Source organism: Tenrec ecaudatus, chromosome 16 (genome assembly GCF_050624435.1).
Source record: "Tenrec ecaudatus isolate mTenEca1 chromosome 16, mTenEca1.hap1, whole genome shotgun sequence".
Lineage (NCBI taxonomy): Eukaryota > Metazoa > Chordata > Mammalia > Afrosoricida > Tenrecidae > Tenrec > Tenrec ecaudatus.
In genome coordinates, this window is record NC_134545.1 from 89,886,596 (window position 1) to 89,902,746 (window position 16,151).

Here is a 16,151-nt window from a genome sequence, read left to right on the forward strand (position 1 = left end):
CTTATAAGGCATCTGAAGCCTGGAGATGTGGAGTGATTGTTTTTGCTCAAGGTCACCTTGTTAATTTATTGATGGACCAGGACTCAGGGTGGCCAAATGTTTTAGTTCTCAGCCTAGTGCTTGTGCCGCCATGCCACCTACCTCTATGTTGGAAGTTAAACAGCTCAAGCGCACAGAAGGATGCCCATTATATCAGTGGTATAAATATTTCACACCAGAGGAGTTTTTTAAAAAGGAGATTATATTTAGGTTGGTAGCAACCCAAAAAGGTGAATTTTAAGTAGAGCCAAAGTCACTCATGAAAAATTCCAGGAGGAAGCTAAAAAGGAAAAACCGAAGTAATACATTGTAATTGATTTTTCCTGAAAATCTATATAGTGAGAAATAGCTTAGAGAATTCATTTGTTTTTGTTCCTGAGGTTGGGAGCAACGTGCTCAGGGAAACCACAAGGTTAGATTCCTACTTTCAGAGTCTTCTGCTTCCGTAGGGGGCCTTCACTTTCTCTAAGACTCTGCAAGAACAACAACGACGACAAAAGCTCAACGTTAGAGGTTAGTTTGCTCCTTTAAAGGAGCCTGGTAGTGCGGTAGTGATGCATTGTGCTGCAGTCCAAGTGGTCAGCGGTTCTCAATCTGCAGCGGCTCCTTGAGAGAAAGACCGGGCTTTTTAGTCCCACAAACAGCTACCGTGTCTGAAACCCTCCGGGGATCGCAATGAATCAACATTGACTCACTGGCAGCGAGTTGGGTTTTGGATAATATCCCTTGAAAAGTCCTCATGAAAGCAAAGAACCTAGATGGGAGCCAGTTGGGAATTCCAGCAATGAAAATGATATAATAATAAACATGTGTTGCCTATTGGGATTTCATATATATTAAATCATCTGATGGAGTTATGGTCATGTTCATGAAAATACACTTTGTGGTATGACTAGGAGAAAGCCATGCATTGTGGAGGGAGAAGGCCAAAATAGTCCAACTTGGTAATTAGAGTTTGGTAGATTTGGTCCTTCTAGGAATTCATACTTCTTTGCCAGAGGCTTTCTCACGAGACTCCACCCTCAGTCATCATCATCGTCTTATTTCTTTCATGTACACTCGATGGTCAACTGTTTCCATTCTTTGTTAAGGATCCACTGCTGAGATGTTCTGTGAGGTGTGAATCGGTACCAGAATTGTCTGCAGCCCTAGTGTAAAGGATTCTTAAAATAAACCTAATAAAGGGCAACCTAGTGCTCCAGGTGCAAAACAGGACTAAACCCCGTGTTTCAGATGCCAAACAGGATTAGCCCAGATTCGGTTTTGCAGGAAGTTCCTGCCCAAATCTGTGTTTAGACTGTTGTAAACACCACTGTGCAATAACCACCCCACCCCACCCCCTGCCCTATTTGTCTGTGAGTGTAAAATCCCCTGGCTCTGATCACTCGGGGTCAGGACTTCAGAGAGAGTGTTCACTGCCTGCTAGCAGTAAAGCTCTTGTCTCTTCTGATCCACATTGGGAGGCTCTCAGCTTCTAGTCTCATAACACTTAAGGAGCTTTCTAGTTGGCTAACAAAAATGTGTCCAAGTTGACTGAAGATACCAGAAAATTAAGAAATTCTGAATGCAGTTCAAGGGCAAATGTTCTCAAAATGGGGAGGTTGGCCATCAGATTCAGGATCACCTAGAGGCCCATTAGAAAGCCTCATACTATGAATCAGTAGCCCTGGGGTAAGGACCTCTATGTTTAACAGTATGTCTCGTTGATTATGATGTAAACATTGGAGAGCCATGGCTGCAGAGCCATGTGAGTTTCGAGAGTCATAGAAGTCGTTTCTGGAAGAAGTAGCCCTATTCTCTTTTTGAAGATGTTTTATCCTCTTGAGTCCTCTACGCTACTTACTTCTCGGATCTCTCGCTGAGGGATTTTACCCTGTTGATCTTAGGTGAGGACCAAAGAGGAAAAGCCTAAGGCTTATGATTCTTACATTGAATGCATTTTAAAAGTTTGTTATCTACAATATGCAAGGGACTTTTTTGGAGAACCTATCAGCAACGCCTTGCAAGGTTAAAACTGTCCGTATTCACAGGTTGACAAAGCACCCAGGAAAGACAGTGTAAAGAAACCTGTGATAGAAGCAAAAGGAATCTAGATGGAAGGACTCTACAGGCAGAGATTGTGGATAAGATGAATTTGAACTGGTCCACAAAGCCCTTTCAGAGCACAAATATTTGTGTTCAGTGTTCAAATGGGCAGTCTGAGATAACAAAGGAATGTTCTAAAGAGTTGGGTAAACTAACAACACTGACATCGTTTAAGGCACAGGTTTAGTTAGATTATGTGCCGGGATGATGCGTGTGTTCCAAAAGACCACGGCTGAACATGCGATCTGTGCCTACGGAGCATACGCTTACACGTGAACATTTCCTGCGCCCCTCGGCAACTTGATCTGTTAGAAGGCTCTCTCACATTTTGTAATTCCCAATTTTACTTTTGGTTCATTTTTACACTCGATGCATGTCCCGAGAATATCCTCTATTCTTTTTTATAGATTTGCTTTTCCTCTCCTCCATCCCTTCCTCAGTCTTTCCCGGGTTAACCAATTGGAGTTCTTATTTCACTTCTTGGATAAATCGATGAACTATAATCCTCAATCATGTCATCATCTTAGCCACTCTCTTTTCCAATGGTTTTTAAACTATGAGGACTGTGAACCTCTTTGAAAACCTGACCAAACATATTACAATTTTTCCATAGATAAACGCATGTGAGCAAATTTGTGTGTATTTTTATTTAAATTTCAGGAAATTCAGGTTGTCCTACCACACTAGCAAAGTCTCCTATAAACTTTAGATTTAGAGATTGGGTCTACTATATTTTTACACAAATAATATGCACCTACATCTTTTTTTGCAAACCACACACCCCTCTCACAATTAGTTTGCTGTGTGCTCAGCATATTATATAGGTCCTTGCTATTTCCATGGGCGGGTCATGTGAGGAAAAAGGGTATCCTTTTGATTAAGGACATTCAAATGAACTGTTTACCTTTCTGATCTTATCAATGCAGAGTGACCCAAATTATTACCCACTGTGTTATAAATAATATTTAAATTTCATTTCTGTTACTGCTTTCCAAGATCATCCTAAACATTTTTGTCTTCCAGAAATGTTCATTTATATTGTTCACATTGTATATAACAACTCCTTACCTGCTTTTAGTGTTATCATCATCACTGCTACTGTTTGTGGTATATTTTTATTTCATTTTATCCGGTACTTGTGCAATCGCTAAGGAAAGGATCTGACATTTCTCCCCATTGCATCACCTTGTATTAACTTTAACCTTCAGTTCGTCAAGGCCTGATTCTGCCATCCAGCATTGATTGCCCCATCTAGCTTCACGTCGTGAGAAAATGTGATGTTCATTGATAGCCATAATTTCATGTCTTCAAGTCATTAATAAAATGATGAACAAGGAAAAGCAGACACCAGAGTCTTGCAGCTGACTTCCACACTCACCCTCCTGGTGGATGTTCGTGTGTTAATTATGTTCCATTCAATCAGTTGTGAAGCCACATAATTTTATGAGCACCTGGCCCACATGTTTTCATGTTTTCCTCAAGCCTGCTATGGCAGGCCCTGTCAGAACACTTGCTGACATCCAGGTAAACATGGACTTCACACGTCCCTCTTCTAACTGCCTAGTCTTCGCATCCTAGAAAGAAACAGAATTAATCTGATGCTATGTAATTTGTGATCTGTGAAATGGCTGTAAAGTATTTGGAGTCGGCATAAGTGTTTGGCTTAGCATCATCATGTCCAGTAACTCAGAATACACTCATCAGGGAAGATTTACTAGCATTGGTAGTATTTAAATGTGGGAGAATGTGTGTCCCAGTTCTGAAGAGACAGGGAAGAAGATATTTGCCATTTCTGCCACTGTTGTCAATTTTAATTTTTTAAATAGTTTTGATTGTTACTTTTGGTTCACTGATGAGCTGATCTACATGAATGAGTCTCCTTGATAAAATGCGGTGATTGTATTATCTTATGATATAAGAACTTTTGACAAAGACTTAAAATGGATGAACATGTATCCTCTTCATGAAATGAATTTAGAGCTAAAAGGTGGGAACGTCTTAGTGAATATCCTGGCATTCATGGCAGGATGAATGCATTAGGCAAGAATGCACCAGTCACATATATCAGCCACACATCCTAAATACACTAAGCTCATGACTTCTAGTACCCAGTTCTGAGCTAAGATATTCCAAAAGCACTTGCAACCAGTCTAAACAGAAGACCCATCATCTACCCGTCAACATTTGCTTGATCTTTTAGATAGAGCTCTAAAAGTTTAACTAAATTTTCAAACGATAGCACATTCAAAGTCATTTTTTGTGTGGTGCATTTCAAGTTGCAAGAGCTATAAAACTGTCCCATTTATTTCCCTATTTCTCAACCTCCATCAGCCGCTATTCTTCTAATAAGTATCCTCATTTTCAGATAAAAGAAAGAGATGTCCTTTGATGAGAGTTGGTCTCTTAGGTGTGTGTCATCGTCAGACTACCTGGACTTGGGGAGAGGAGAATCCAAGACTGGTGGTGTGATTGAGTCATGCTGAAATTGATGACATCCAATCCTTGAAAGACCTCAGTTGGTGTAAGCTCCAGACATGATTGGCACCCCTTTTACATCACTGTGATCGATGCCTTGCATTGCAATTGCAAGACATGCCACCCTAGCAGAGTATGGATGATCTGTCTTTGCTTCCATTTTACTAAAAACAATTGATCATTCATATTTATAGAGCTATCAACTGCTGGGCTTTGAAAAGGTCAGTATTGATTCTCCAAGCTACTCCGATGGTGTGCCTCCTTACTGTACATAAATATGAGTTCCTTTCATGAGACTGCTCTGAGTGTTTCAGAGAAGGAGGAATTTAGCAGTGGGGTTTTCAAATAAACATGCTTAGACGCAATCAGAATTTTTCCATTTCCAGGCCATACTTCACATTAGCAAATGCACACCCACACCTAATCTGCTCTGTAGATGAGAGCAGTGAGTCCCTGGACATGGACGCGGAGACCACAATGCCAGTGCGTTTATGAAGGACGACAGAACGAGATATGTCAAAATACAAACAGTGGTACTTGGCAAGTAGTGAGTTTGGGCCTATCCAGTGAATGCCTCCCTTCACTGAGCTTTTCCATGGTCTACATTCTTCCTCTGAAGCACAAGTCATACAGCCAAGTCAAGGTTTTCAGCAAAATGTAAATGTCTTGAAAATTGACTGGGGTAGTGTGTAGAGTGACCCTCCCCGCCGTCAAGGAAATTGCTTTGGTGGATCCAGCAAAGTACAAGTCTGCAGCTTAATCCTGATTCCCCAGGCGGGTTGTCTTGATGACTGACGATGGGACCTTCTCTACTTGTCTTTTTCATCCCTCTCCCAAACTCTTAGAGTTTTTGGCCACTTCAGCCTCCGCTCTGAATGGCAGCTGGTGAAAGTGGACTACAAATCCATCTTCAGCCGGCGCTGCACGAAGGAGGACTATCAGACCTGGCACCTGCTCAACCAGGTACACATCACAGTGGGAGCCTTGTCTGCTACAAGGTTAGCTGCCCCCGGACCTGCTAGGTCTTCTCTGGACCTACCTCTGGGAGAGGGGCACACTCAACAGTCAACTATGGCCTTGGGTGTAGATGCGGGAGAAGGGGTTTGAGCCACCCCCCCCACCCCAGTATAGCAGGGACATATGGTCTTGAGCCTCTTTTTGTACCCTGTGATCCCGATCTATTCGTTGACATCTGAATGCAATGCGTGGATAGTCTGGGAGGGAGGTGGCAGTGAGAACCTATGTTTAAAGCTGTATCCGTGGAACACTGAAGGAGCCCTAGGGGTGCCATGATGACAATGATGGTAACTGAGGGTTGGCAATTTAAGCCCACCAGTCTTCCCACAGGAGAAGCGTGTGGCAGTCCACGTCCATCAAGATTCACAAGCTTGAAATGGAGTAGTTCTACTCTCTTCTATAGTCCCTCCCACAATGAACTCATGGGCTCTGGGTTTGATGGCTCGCTGGACAGCAATGAGGCCCTGTCGTGGCTTGATCCTCTCACCCATCAACGTAGAAGTAAAATAATTTTCAAGGAAATTATGGACCCCAGAGTAAGGGGGACATGATCACTGAGAAGGCTCAGATGATTAAATTTTTCAGAGTGAGCGAGGGCATGATCCAATGAGGTCAGATATTTATTTTTATGCAACCTAGCCAGGTTTCTGCCCTTTGCCGATCCTTTGTGATCTCTCCCAACTTCTCCTTTTGTCTCTGACTAAGAGACACTTGAATACGATTTGTTACCCTAGACAGGGATCTTTTGGGACCAGTGCTATTATCGTTGAAAATATGGGCCCTTTTTCTACTAGGATTTCCACCAAAGCCATTTGGTTGACGTCCTGGCAGTGTGAGTGTGCCCTATGTTGGTAGGGCAGAAACAGAACCTCAGGGGCGCCACGTGCTAGGGTGGGGTGGCTGGAGGACCTGCCATGCTGTCCCTGTGTTGTGAAGGAGAGGGAAAACCTGCATGTTTCCTGTTGAGACGTGGTTTGCCCGTCCTTGTGCTTTCTCTGCCTCTCTCAATGCATTTTCTTTTTCCCAAGGGGGAGCCCTGCGTCATGGGAGAAAGGAAAATATTCAAGAAACGCAGGCCCGGAGCTCAGTGCGCCCTGGGCCGAGACTACTCTGGGACGGTGGTCTCAGAACCCTGCGTCTGCGCTGACTGGGACTTTGAGTGGTGAGCCCCTTGGCATTGCATCCATTCCTACATACTCTCCTCTGCTGGCAGGGAGGGCGTGATGATGGATTTAGAGAAGGTAAAAGAGGTGTGGGCTGGCCTGTGGGCTCCACACGCCAGGCTGCAGGGCCAGATGGGAGCTGGGTGTCCTTGTGAAGCAGGGAAGATCATTGTGCTTCCCGGGCTGCATTTTAAAGGAGGCGTCTCCTCCCCTGCAGTTAGGAGCTAACATCCTGGAGAGATGTGATGGGCACTGGCAAAATAGTTCCCGGAATATACTGCCTTCCAGAAACATCCACTCATATTGCACGCTTCCATGTCTCAGGAGAAAGATAAGGCTTTCTTCTCCTATAGACTTACGGTCTCTGAAACCCCACGAAGTAGTTCCACTTGGTCCTCTGGGACTGCTATGAATCACTATCGACCCAATGGCAGTTGAGTTTTGATGTTTGGATGTGGACCCTTTCTTAACATGATCTCTTCTTCCTCTAATAGACACCACACACAGACACACACACACACACACACACACACACACACACCATTTCAAATCACCCCTGGTCACCAGTGACCAGGTCCTCTAAATCTGCCTTGCCTCTCCTCTGGGATCATGACGCGTGTGTCCATCCTCCTCCTTGATGTTTCTCTCCACTAGACTTGTGACTAAGGATTTACAGTGTAATGGAGCCAAGGCAGCACTCTTCTTGAATCACTTCCCAGGAAGACATTCCTGCCCACTACCCAACCTCAGTGAAATGCACAGCCATCTCCACGGTGGTTCAAATCAAAGTCCCAGGAGGGCTTGGCTTCTTCTATATCTTTAGGTTCAGCTTTGGATCCTCAGGGAATCCTTGAAATCTCTGCCTCCAACATATATCACGACTCAAACATTTCTACCCATCTCCACCACTACTGTCTGGGTCATTCCTAGAATCTTCCGTGTGTCTCTCCATTCCTACCCTTGTCAACATAAAGTCTATACAACCCACATTTTATTTTCAACACACCAATTGTTTTCACTCCTTTGCGTCAAACACCCCAGTTGCTTCCTCTCTCCCTTACAATATAATCTAGCCTTCTTTCTTCAGCTGGCTCAGTTGTAGGCGATTTGGCCCTCCCTACCTTTGTACTCAGTCTCTTACTATTCCTGACTTATTGCCTCGGTAGCAACTGCACGAGCACCCTCCTGCACCTCGATCACTCTAGGCTCATTCCCAACAAAGGGAACAGCAAGTTCAAGAACTTCTTCCAGTCCTGAGCATGGCTGGCACCTTAGGAGGGCTCATGTCTCAGCAAAACTATCAGCTCCTCACAAATGCCTTCTGTGACCACTTAATCTGAGGTACACCCAGGAATGCTTGGTCACGTTGCCTTGATTTATTATATTCTTTGTATTAATCATCCTATGAAATGAAGATGCTCTTAAATGCTTGTAATTGTCCATCTTTTCCCAGTAGAAAATGTACTATGTGTGCAAAGATAGACGTTTTGAGTTGTTGTATCTTCAATAAGCCTAGTCCATAAGCTTTTGATGCATAGGTATAGCACGTTTGTGAGCATCGTTCACTTTAGGCAATCCAAAGCCTCACTAATGTGTTGCATGTATGCATAGCACTCTAAGCTCAGCCAAAAGGGTTTGTTCTCAGCACAGTCAAATAACAGAAGTTCGGTTTGTAGATGAAGGTTTACACAGCACATTCAAGGTGAGAAGAAAGAGCATAGAACTCAAGCATTGTCTTGTAAATGAGGAAGAGGCAGGGCAATAACAGGGTTGCCTTTGGACTTTTCTGTTGACCAACGGCAGATGCAAATCCAAATCGGTACAGAGTAAGTGCCCCTACCCAGCGGCCTTGCCCTCTCCAGTCTCATTTTGTCCAGCTTGTTTCTAGAGCTTGAATTCTAGAAAATCATCTTTCATTTCCCAACTTCTGCTTATGTATAACAGCTGGTAGCCGTCACTACTCCCCACTTGTTCTTCATTCTACACGTATGCCTTTAGGGAACTTGGCTCCAGTGAGAACTATTAAAATCAAATGCATTGAATGGAATTTATAATTGTGTGGCAATGCCAGCCCTTCAGAATTAAAGATATCTTCACACTTGGGCATGGAAACATTCAGTTATTCACTACAAATTAGAAAAATAGTCATAGTATTGTACATAATAAACTATTCAGCTTTATGGCTCATGGCATATTCACATCAACCAGAACATGGAGAATATGAATTTCAGGCTTCCTTGTGTTCTTCTCGAGCGCCCTTGGTGGTGCAGTGATTAAAGTGACCCACTGCGAACTAAATTGCCAAGTGGTTCAAAACCATCAACTGCCCCACTGCAGGAAGATGTGCAGCTGCTTCTGTAAAGATTTCCAGCCTTGGAAACACTATGGGGCAGTTCTACGGCGTCCTCTGGATTTACGTGGTGTAACCATTGACTTGTCAGTAAGGAGTTTGTTTTATGTCTTTCTCCATATTGCCTCCATCAAGATATTGTGCCTTTGAAGAAGCTACCCTGGATTCACCTTACTGGGAACCCTCCCAATTGAGAACTTGAGATAGATAACATCAATCTATCTCCTCCAGTAATTTCATTAGTCTCCACTTATCTGCTCTTCTTATATTTACTAGTTTTTCTTGTGTTTCTACTTTTTGACCTCAGGAAAGCATCTAAACCTTCTTTTCACTTCACTTCCTCATCTGTAAAATCCAAATAATCATGCGTATCTCACTGGGTCCTTGGGAGGAATAAATTAATTGATAAGTGAATTAATGTGGATAATTAATGTAGATAAAGCATTTATCCCCCTGGTGTACACCATAGACATCTAGCATATGGTAGCGGTTGCTGCTGCTGCTCTTGCTATTAATCTCGTACCCCTGGGTTAAATCGTCTCCGTGGTATTTTTAGCAAGTAAAACAGAGCTTATACATCCAAAGAAGAGCTGTCTTCAAAGTAGTACCTTTGGGTGTTTTCCATTTATTTCAATGCCGGTGGCATTGTTTAAAATATTTCTCAACCCTTCCTTGGGATCTGCTGTCAGAGTCTATCTACGTATAGGTGAGGCAGAAAATGCAAGCGCTTACAGTGCATTCTGTGGCTCACACGTGCATTTATAGAGGTGCCACCTAGACTCAATATATCGTAATATCATTATTGTTGACATTTTAACCGAAAGAAAAGGGTCACCTGGGATGGCCAGTTATTTGATCAAGGTCACATCTCTGGGAGAGATTTAAACTTCAGTTGCAGTTAAATCCTATGTTACCTCCTACAAATCGTGCTGTTTCTTACAAAAAGAAAGAAAAGGAAACGTCCCGATTACTTTAGATTCATTTTATGCATCAGAAGAAGGAAGGGCTCCCCAGTGAAGTTATTTAAAAGTTAAAATCCAATCCCAAGTAACCTGGGTTTACTACCATTGGCAAAGTTTAATATGCAAAGTTCCATTGATCATAAAAACAATTCTAATCTAGGCGCTTTTTGAACAATTACACTAGGAGTTGTAGTACATATGTGAGCTCCAAGAAGATGTTATTGAACTCCTTTGGATATAAAGCACATTACATTATTTTTCTTTTTATTACCACTTATGCTTGAGCTAGGAGAAACAACAAATAAGGATTCATACTAGGTCAGTGGTTATAAAAAAAAGTCATACAGCCTGAAATTATTGTAAACCTTTCTGGGTAGAAGGTAGAGCAGAGAAGAGACAGTTGCTAGGCTATATAGTGCCGTGGTTTTCAGAGACACTGAGGTCAAGTCTCTGCACAGGAATAAGATGAGGCTGGCTGCTGCCATAAAAATTAAAGGTCTCAGAAATTAGATATAAGATCATCATAGTCAGAATCAACTCAGAAGCAGTGGGTTCGGCTCTGGCTGTGGCCAGAGTAATTTTGGAAGCCTTCCTGCAGGAAGTGGTGTTTGTAGCTGTGTCCACAGCACTGGGCAAACGGGAAACACTGCTGAGACTTGAGGGAGAAGCCAATACAAAGATAGCAGGAGGGTGGCCAGGTGGTTGGTGGGAAGAGGGGCAGAGTGGCACAGAACAGTGAGATGCAGAAGAAATATTTGAAGGAGAGTTCTTGGTCTTCCTGAGTTGTTTCTGGAGTGATTTGGCTTTCATTGCCTTTCCTTCTCTATTGCTACATTTAAGCCATAGTTAATGCTGCTGCTGCTGCTAATTGCTGCTGCTTTGTGTGGTGAGCTCATTCTGTACCTGCTCAGAACCTCTTTTCTACCTATCTTGAACACAAGAATGCTATTAAACCACTGCTATCCAGTTGAGCCTGACAAACAGACAAAAGACTAGCCCTACTCCTTCTGAGTTTCCAATGCTATAGATCTTTATGGGAGCAGAAAGCCTCGTCTTTTTCCTGTGGAGGGATTAGTCGATTTGAACTGCTTGCCTGATGGTTAATAGTCCAACATATAACCCACTACACTACCAGGACTCCTAAGAATGCTATATTGCCTCTCAAAGGGGGTCAGAGGAACCAGCCCTAGAATCTTATCTACCAGATAGGGGGAAGGAGAGTTTTGGAAGGGGGTAAGCAGTGAGGATGGCAACCAGGGGAGCATTGGTTGGATGATTTGAGAGTTGAACAGCCTATGCAAAAGACCATGACTTCTCAGATGGTTCCAAGAGTCTCAGAATGTGAATTCTGAGGCCAACAGGGCCTTCCTTATGGATAATTAAATAGATGCTTCATAGAATTGTACGGTTTCTGAACCAAAGGTCAGAAGTTTCAATTATCATCTTTTCTGCCACTGTCAGCTGGGTGCAATAGTTGACAACCATGTCCACTCCTTGTGCTGCTCTTTTCCAATGTAGGACCTAAAGGGGCTCGGTCCAAAGAGTATAAGTGCCCCTCCCTGCACGGACATGCAAAGTTCTCTTATCTGTTGTTCCTGTAGATCAGATTTTCTCCTTCAATGAGGGGGCTTGAAGGACACGCAGAGGCAAAGCTCCTAGACGTGAGCACGATTTTTCAGGAATCTTTAGAGTTTCTAAAATTTTATAATCAAGAATGACACAGAGGTAATGTATGATGGGTCACCCCACCCCCCAAAAAAACAAAAACAGAATTTCCCTGGGGACAAGTGGATCTTTCGTAGGATGCATTTTTCCAAGTAGGCAAGTATTGAGCAATTCTGAGTTAGTGCACCCCGTGGCATTGCCTGGGAAGGTTCTCTCTGGTCACAATGAATTTCTTCACAAAATCAGTTTCACTTGAACCTCTGTGTGTGTGAAGGCTGATTTAAGAGAATAGCATCCAGCTGTGAAATTTTGTTTCCTGCTGGGGCAGGGAGGGGGGGAAGAATGCCACAGCAACTGCTGAGATATTGAGCACAGCTTAGAAGGACAGCACTATAGGAGAAACTCAAGTGTATGAGTGGTTTTCTCATTTCAAAAAAGGCGAACTGTCGATTGATGACAAGCCTTGTTCTGGACATCCATCCGCTTCCTGCACGGATGAAAATGCTGACTTGCTGTGCATTTGGAGTTTGTTCCACCGGGTCAGACTGTTGATCAGGTTTTCCATGGAAAGGTTCTGAAAAGATTGCATAACAGTGTGAGACAAAAATACAAACAAACACCCTGATCTGTGGCAGATGGGGTACTGGTTTTGCCATGATGACAGTGCATCATATCACACAGCCATCTCAGTGTGCCAGTTTGTGGCAAAAAACAGCCTGCCTCTCTTGCCCCGTGCACCTTACTCACCTGACCTTGCTTTGGTGAAGCTTCTTGTTGTTTCCGTGAATGAAGAGCGATGAATAAGGACAGGGATCTGATGACATAGAAGAGGTAAAGAAAAGAAAATGAGGGAGGTTCTGTCAGCCACCTAAACGGATGAGTCTGAAAAATGTTTCCAAGAATGGAATCGCAGATTTGACAAATGTATTCAGGGTAATGGAGGGTATTTTAATGGTGATAAGGGGGGTTTGTAAAATATTTTAAATACATAGCTTTGGGGAGAAAAGGTTCTGTTTTTTGAGGAGATACCCCTCACATTGCTTGAAGGAAACGGCTTGTGTGTTTGTAGAAATTAGGGCCACCATTCTTCCCTGAGCCACATCAAGATTTCGGGGAGGTCCTTCCAACCCTCACAATGCGAGTGAAAGACAACTGTGCCCGGGAAGCCAGAGCAGCACCTGAAGCTGCTGGTCTGTCTCAAACCTGAGGACTTAGGAGCCAGGAGGGAGGTGGGGCAGCGAAGAGATTTTAATGTACGCTTAGCTAAAGTTGATGCAGAAGTCCACAGCCTGAGGGCAGGCAGTGACGTCTCCTTTAATGTTATCAATAAGGTGCTTTTCTGTATTGGGGACAGAGCACCGGGCCTAAGCACCTTTCTTTAATTACGGAATCACCAGCAGGGAGCAGAGCTGACCGAAACTGCTGTTGATGATTACATTTTGCAGACAGCATGGAGGCCTCTCTCTCCTTCCCGCGCTGCCGAGGAGAGCACCCTTCTTTCAAAGGTCACCAGTATGTCCCAGGGCGAGCAGGGCGGTCAGCAGATTCACTGCAGGAAGCATTCGGGGCATTTTCAAGGAGGCGGGCAGATGTACTATCTCCCTGTGTTTTTACAGATCAATCATGTTTGAAAATGGCATCATCAGCGAGACGTTCGTAAATATAAAACTCCTGGGGCTCTTGGAACAGAGAAATAAACCACGACACCTGGGTAGGAGCATTGGCTGATTATGATAAAGATCCTCCCCCTGGCCGATGTTCGTTACCGACATGTCACTGAACACAGCAGTGGGGCAAGCAATGCAAGAGCCCACCGTTCTGTAGGATTTCCAGAGAAAACCAGCCCGTTGCTTTATTGTGCTTCACAGGATCTTCTGTGGCTGATTTTTCAGATAAACATTGCCAGAGGCTATGCATTGGGCTGCTAACCACAAAGTCAGAAGTTCAAAACCATATCTCTCCTTGGGAGAAAAATGAGGCGTTCTATTCCCATCGTTAGAGTTTCGGGGTTCTACGCACTCCTGTAGGGGTGCTGGGAGTCTGAGTGAAATCCACAGCAGGGAGGGTGAGCTTTTAGTAGATCGATCCATAGTTCAAGTGCACTCAGGAGTGGCAATCTTCCGAGTTGGCAGACATTGAACACCCTGTAGGCCACAGTATGACTGTGGCACCAGGGCTGCCAGGAGTGAGACTCCACTTGATGAAACTGCTTAAAAAAACAAAACAAAATCCTCACTGCCGTCAAGTCACTGCCGACGACTCGTAGCAACCGTAGCTTGTACACCGTGGGCATCTTTTGAGAACTGTGGTAGACACTGGGGTTCATTTGGGCTCCTGATGAGTTCAAATGTCTTCTTCCTGAATAGATTAGCTTAAAATATTAGGAAAATTAGTTTCATCCCATGGATTTAATTTAAATATACATTAGTTCAAGGAATATTTATTCAGCACCTGCTATGACAAAACTAACAAACACTGGCCCCATTGTTGCCTTTCTTCTCGGTTACGACAGGATACAGGCTATAAAGGTTTTATCTGGGGAAGCAGGGTTGACCTCATATGACCTAGACATCGAAAAAGGTTTAATAGAAAAGTACCAAACAGAAAAGGGGAAACTGCCTCAAACCCAGTGTAGGGGCATCCATGAAAAGGAAGTTGGAAGAGTTGGCCCGGAGGAGTTGTAGATATAACTTTCGTGGAGCAAATTGCATGCAAAAATAGGTGGATCTCTGCAACTGGGAAACCAATTGATGGGCTGGATCTTCTACATCAGTTAGAACTTCTTGATTGTGCTGGTTTATTCAGTTTCACACTGCATTAGTCTCTTTTTCAGTTGAATTTTGGAATAAGCTCTGTCTGAAAACCCCTGGAGGACAATCATGCCTCTCAAAACAGGAAACTGCACATATGGAGGAATGAATCAGCGTGGAATGAAATTGTCATTCTTATCTCTTCGGACTTCTAGACATAATGCATGCATAGACAACGGGCCCTGGTTCTCAATGGACTTGCGGAATCCTGCCTCGAAGAAGGCAGGGACAGCAAAAGGAAAGAGAGCTGGGTTCCTGAGAGTTTCCTCTTGCCATTTAATGTTTTATTAATATTCGCTGGATCCATATTCAAATGTCCAGGCTGTCCTGCTGAGTTAGGGTTTCAGGAAATCCGTATCGTGGACGCATCAATTCTCCTGCCAAGTGAAGCCACCTCTCCCTGACCTCTGTGGGGGCGCTTCAGGAGCAACTATTACGTTTGCCTCCTACTTTCTCCCTCTTTTTCTACTCTGACATTTACACACCTGTGAGTGAGCCGGGTGAAACCCCAGGAAGGGTGGACACACTATTTGCACTTCAGTGACGGGCCCTGTTGCTTCCTTGTTCCCTAATGAGGGCCACAGGGAAGAGGAGGAGCAGCCAGATGTGTTCATTTCTGATGGCTAGGGATTTCGCTGACACAGGGCAGAGAGCCAAAGTTTTGTGTTCTTTCCCTGTGAAAGGAAACCAGGGGTTGTGTTCCATGTAGCCAGGACACATCTGTGTATGTGTGAGTACGCATGTGTGTTTCCATGATGAATGCAAGAGAAGTGAAAACAAAGGTACGGCGAACTCCCTTTTTGAACAGCACACAAAGGAATCTCCGTGGAGAACATGGATCTTCACTTCCTAAGGCAGTGGTTCTCAACCTTCCTCACGCCGTGACCCTCTAATACAGTTCCTCATGTGGTCGTGCCCCCCCAACCATATTTTCATTGCTACTTCATCACTGTCATTTTGCTGCTGTTATGAATCACAGGGGCAACCCCTGTGAAAGGGTCGTTTGACCCCCCCAGAAGGGTCGCGACCCGCAGGATGAGAACCGTTGTTATGACCTCTGCATGGTGGTTGTGGTCCGTTTCCAGGGAGTTGGATCCCACTCTTAACAACTTTGCGTGACACACAAGATGCTGCCTGGTCCTGTGCATTTTGCACGAGAGTCTGTTGGTACGTTTGGATCTCTCGTTACAATTAGCGTCTCCGCTCCTCACAGTGACGTGTTCCTGCCTTGTCGCTGACCCTGCATGTCATCAAGTGTGCTAACTAACCTTTCTCCATTTCCATAACCGGCTTTCCCTGAGGATGCCACAAAGTCTGTGTGTCAGCGTCTTGCCGTTTTCTTGCTTCCACGAGTATTCTGATGGCGTGTTTTCTACCATTGATTTGTTCGTTCCTCTGGAGTCCGTTCGTATTTGTTGCCAACGCAGTTTAAATGCGCCAGCCCTGCTGTCCTTAGGTTCCTGTCCCCGCTGTTACCTGAATGTGAAGGGATTAAAGAGACCAAAGACCGTGACTTGGATCAGGCTCAGTGATGCATCAAACCGATAGCTTTGCTTTTCAACACTTTAAAAAGATGATTTGTAGC

General features: G+C 44.1%; 1 protein-coding gene across 1 annotated transcript in view; it reads left to right on the forward strand.

The window, feature by feature from the left end:
- The window catches only part of SORCS3 (sortilin related VPS10 domain containing receptor 3), a 682,071-nt gene that overhangs the window by 626,559 nt on the left and 39,361 nt on the right, over positions 1-16,151 (forward strand). The window contains exons 15-16 of the mRNA XM_075534344.1: positions 5,445-5,562; positions 6,645-6,778. Of these exons, the coding sequence (XP_075390459.1) occupies positions 5,445-5,562; positions 6,645-6,778 (252 nt within the window). The remainder of the gene's footprint in view (positions 1-5,444; positions 5,563-6,644; positions 6,779-16,151) is intronic.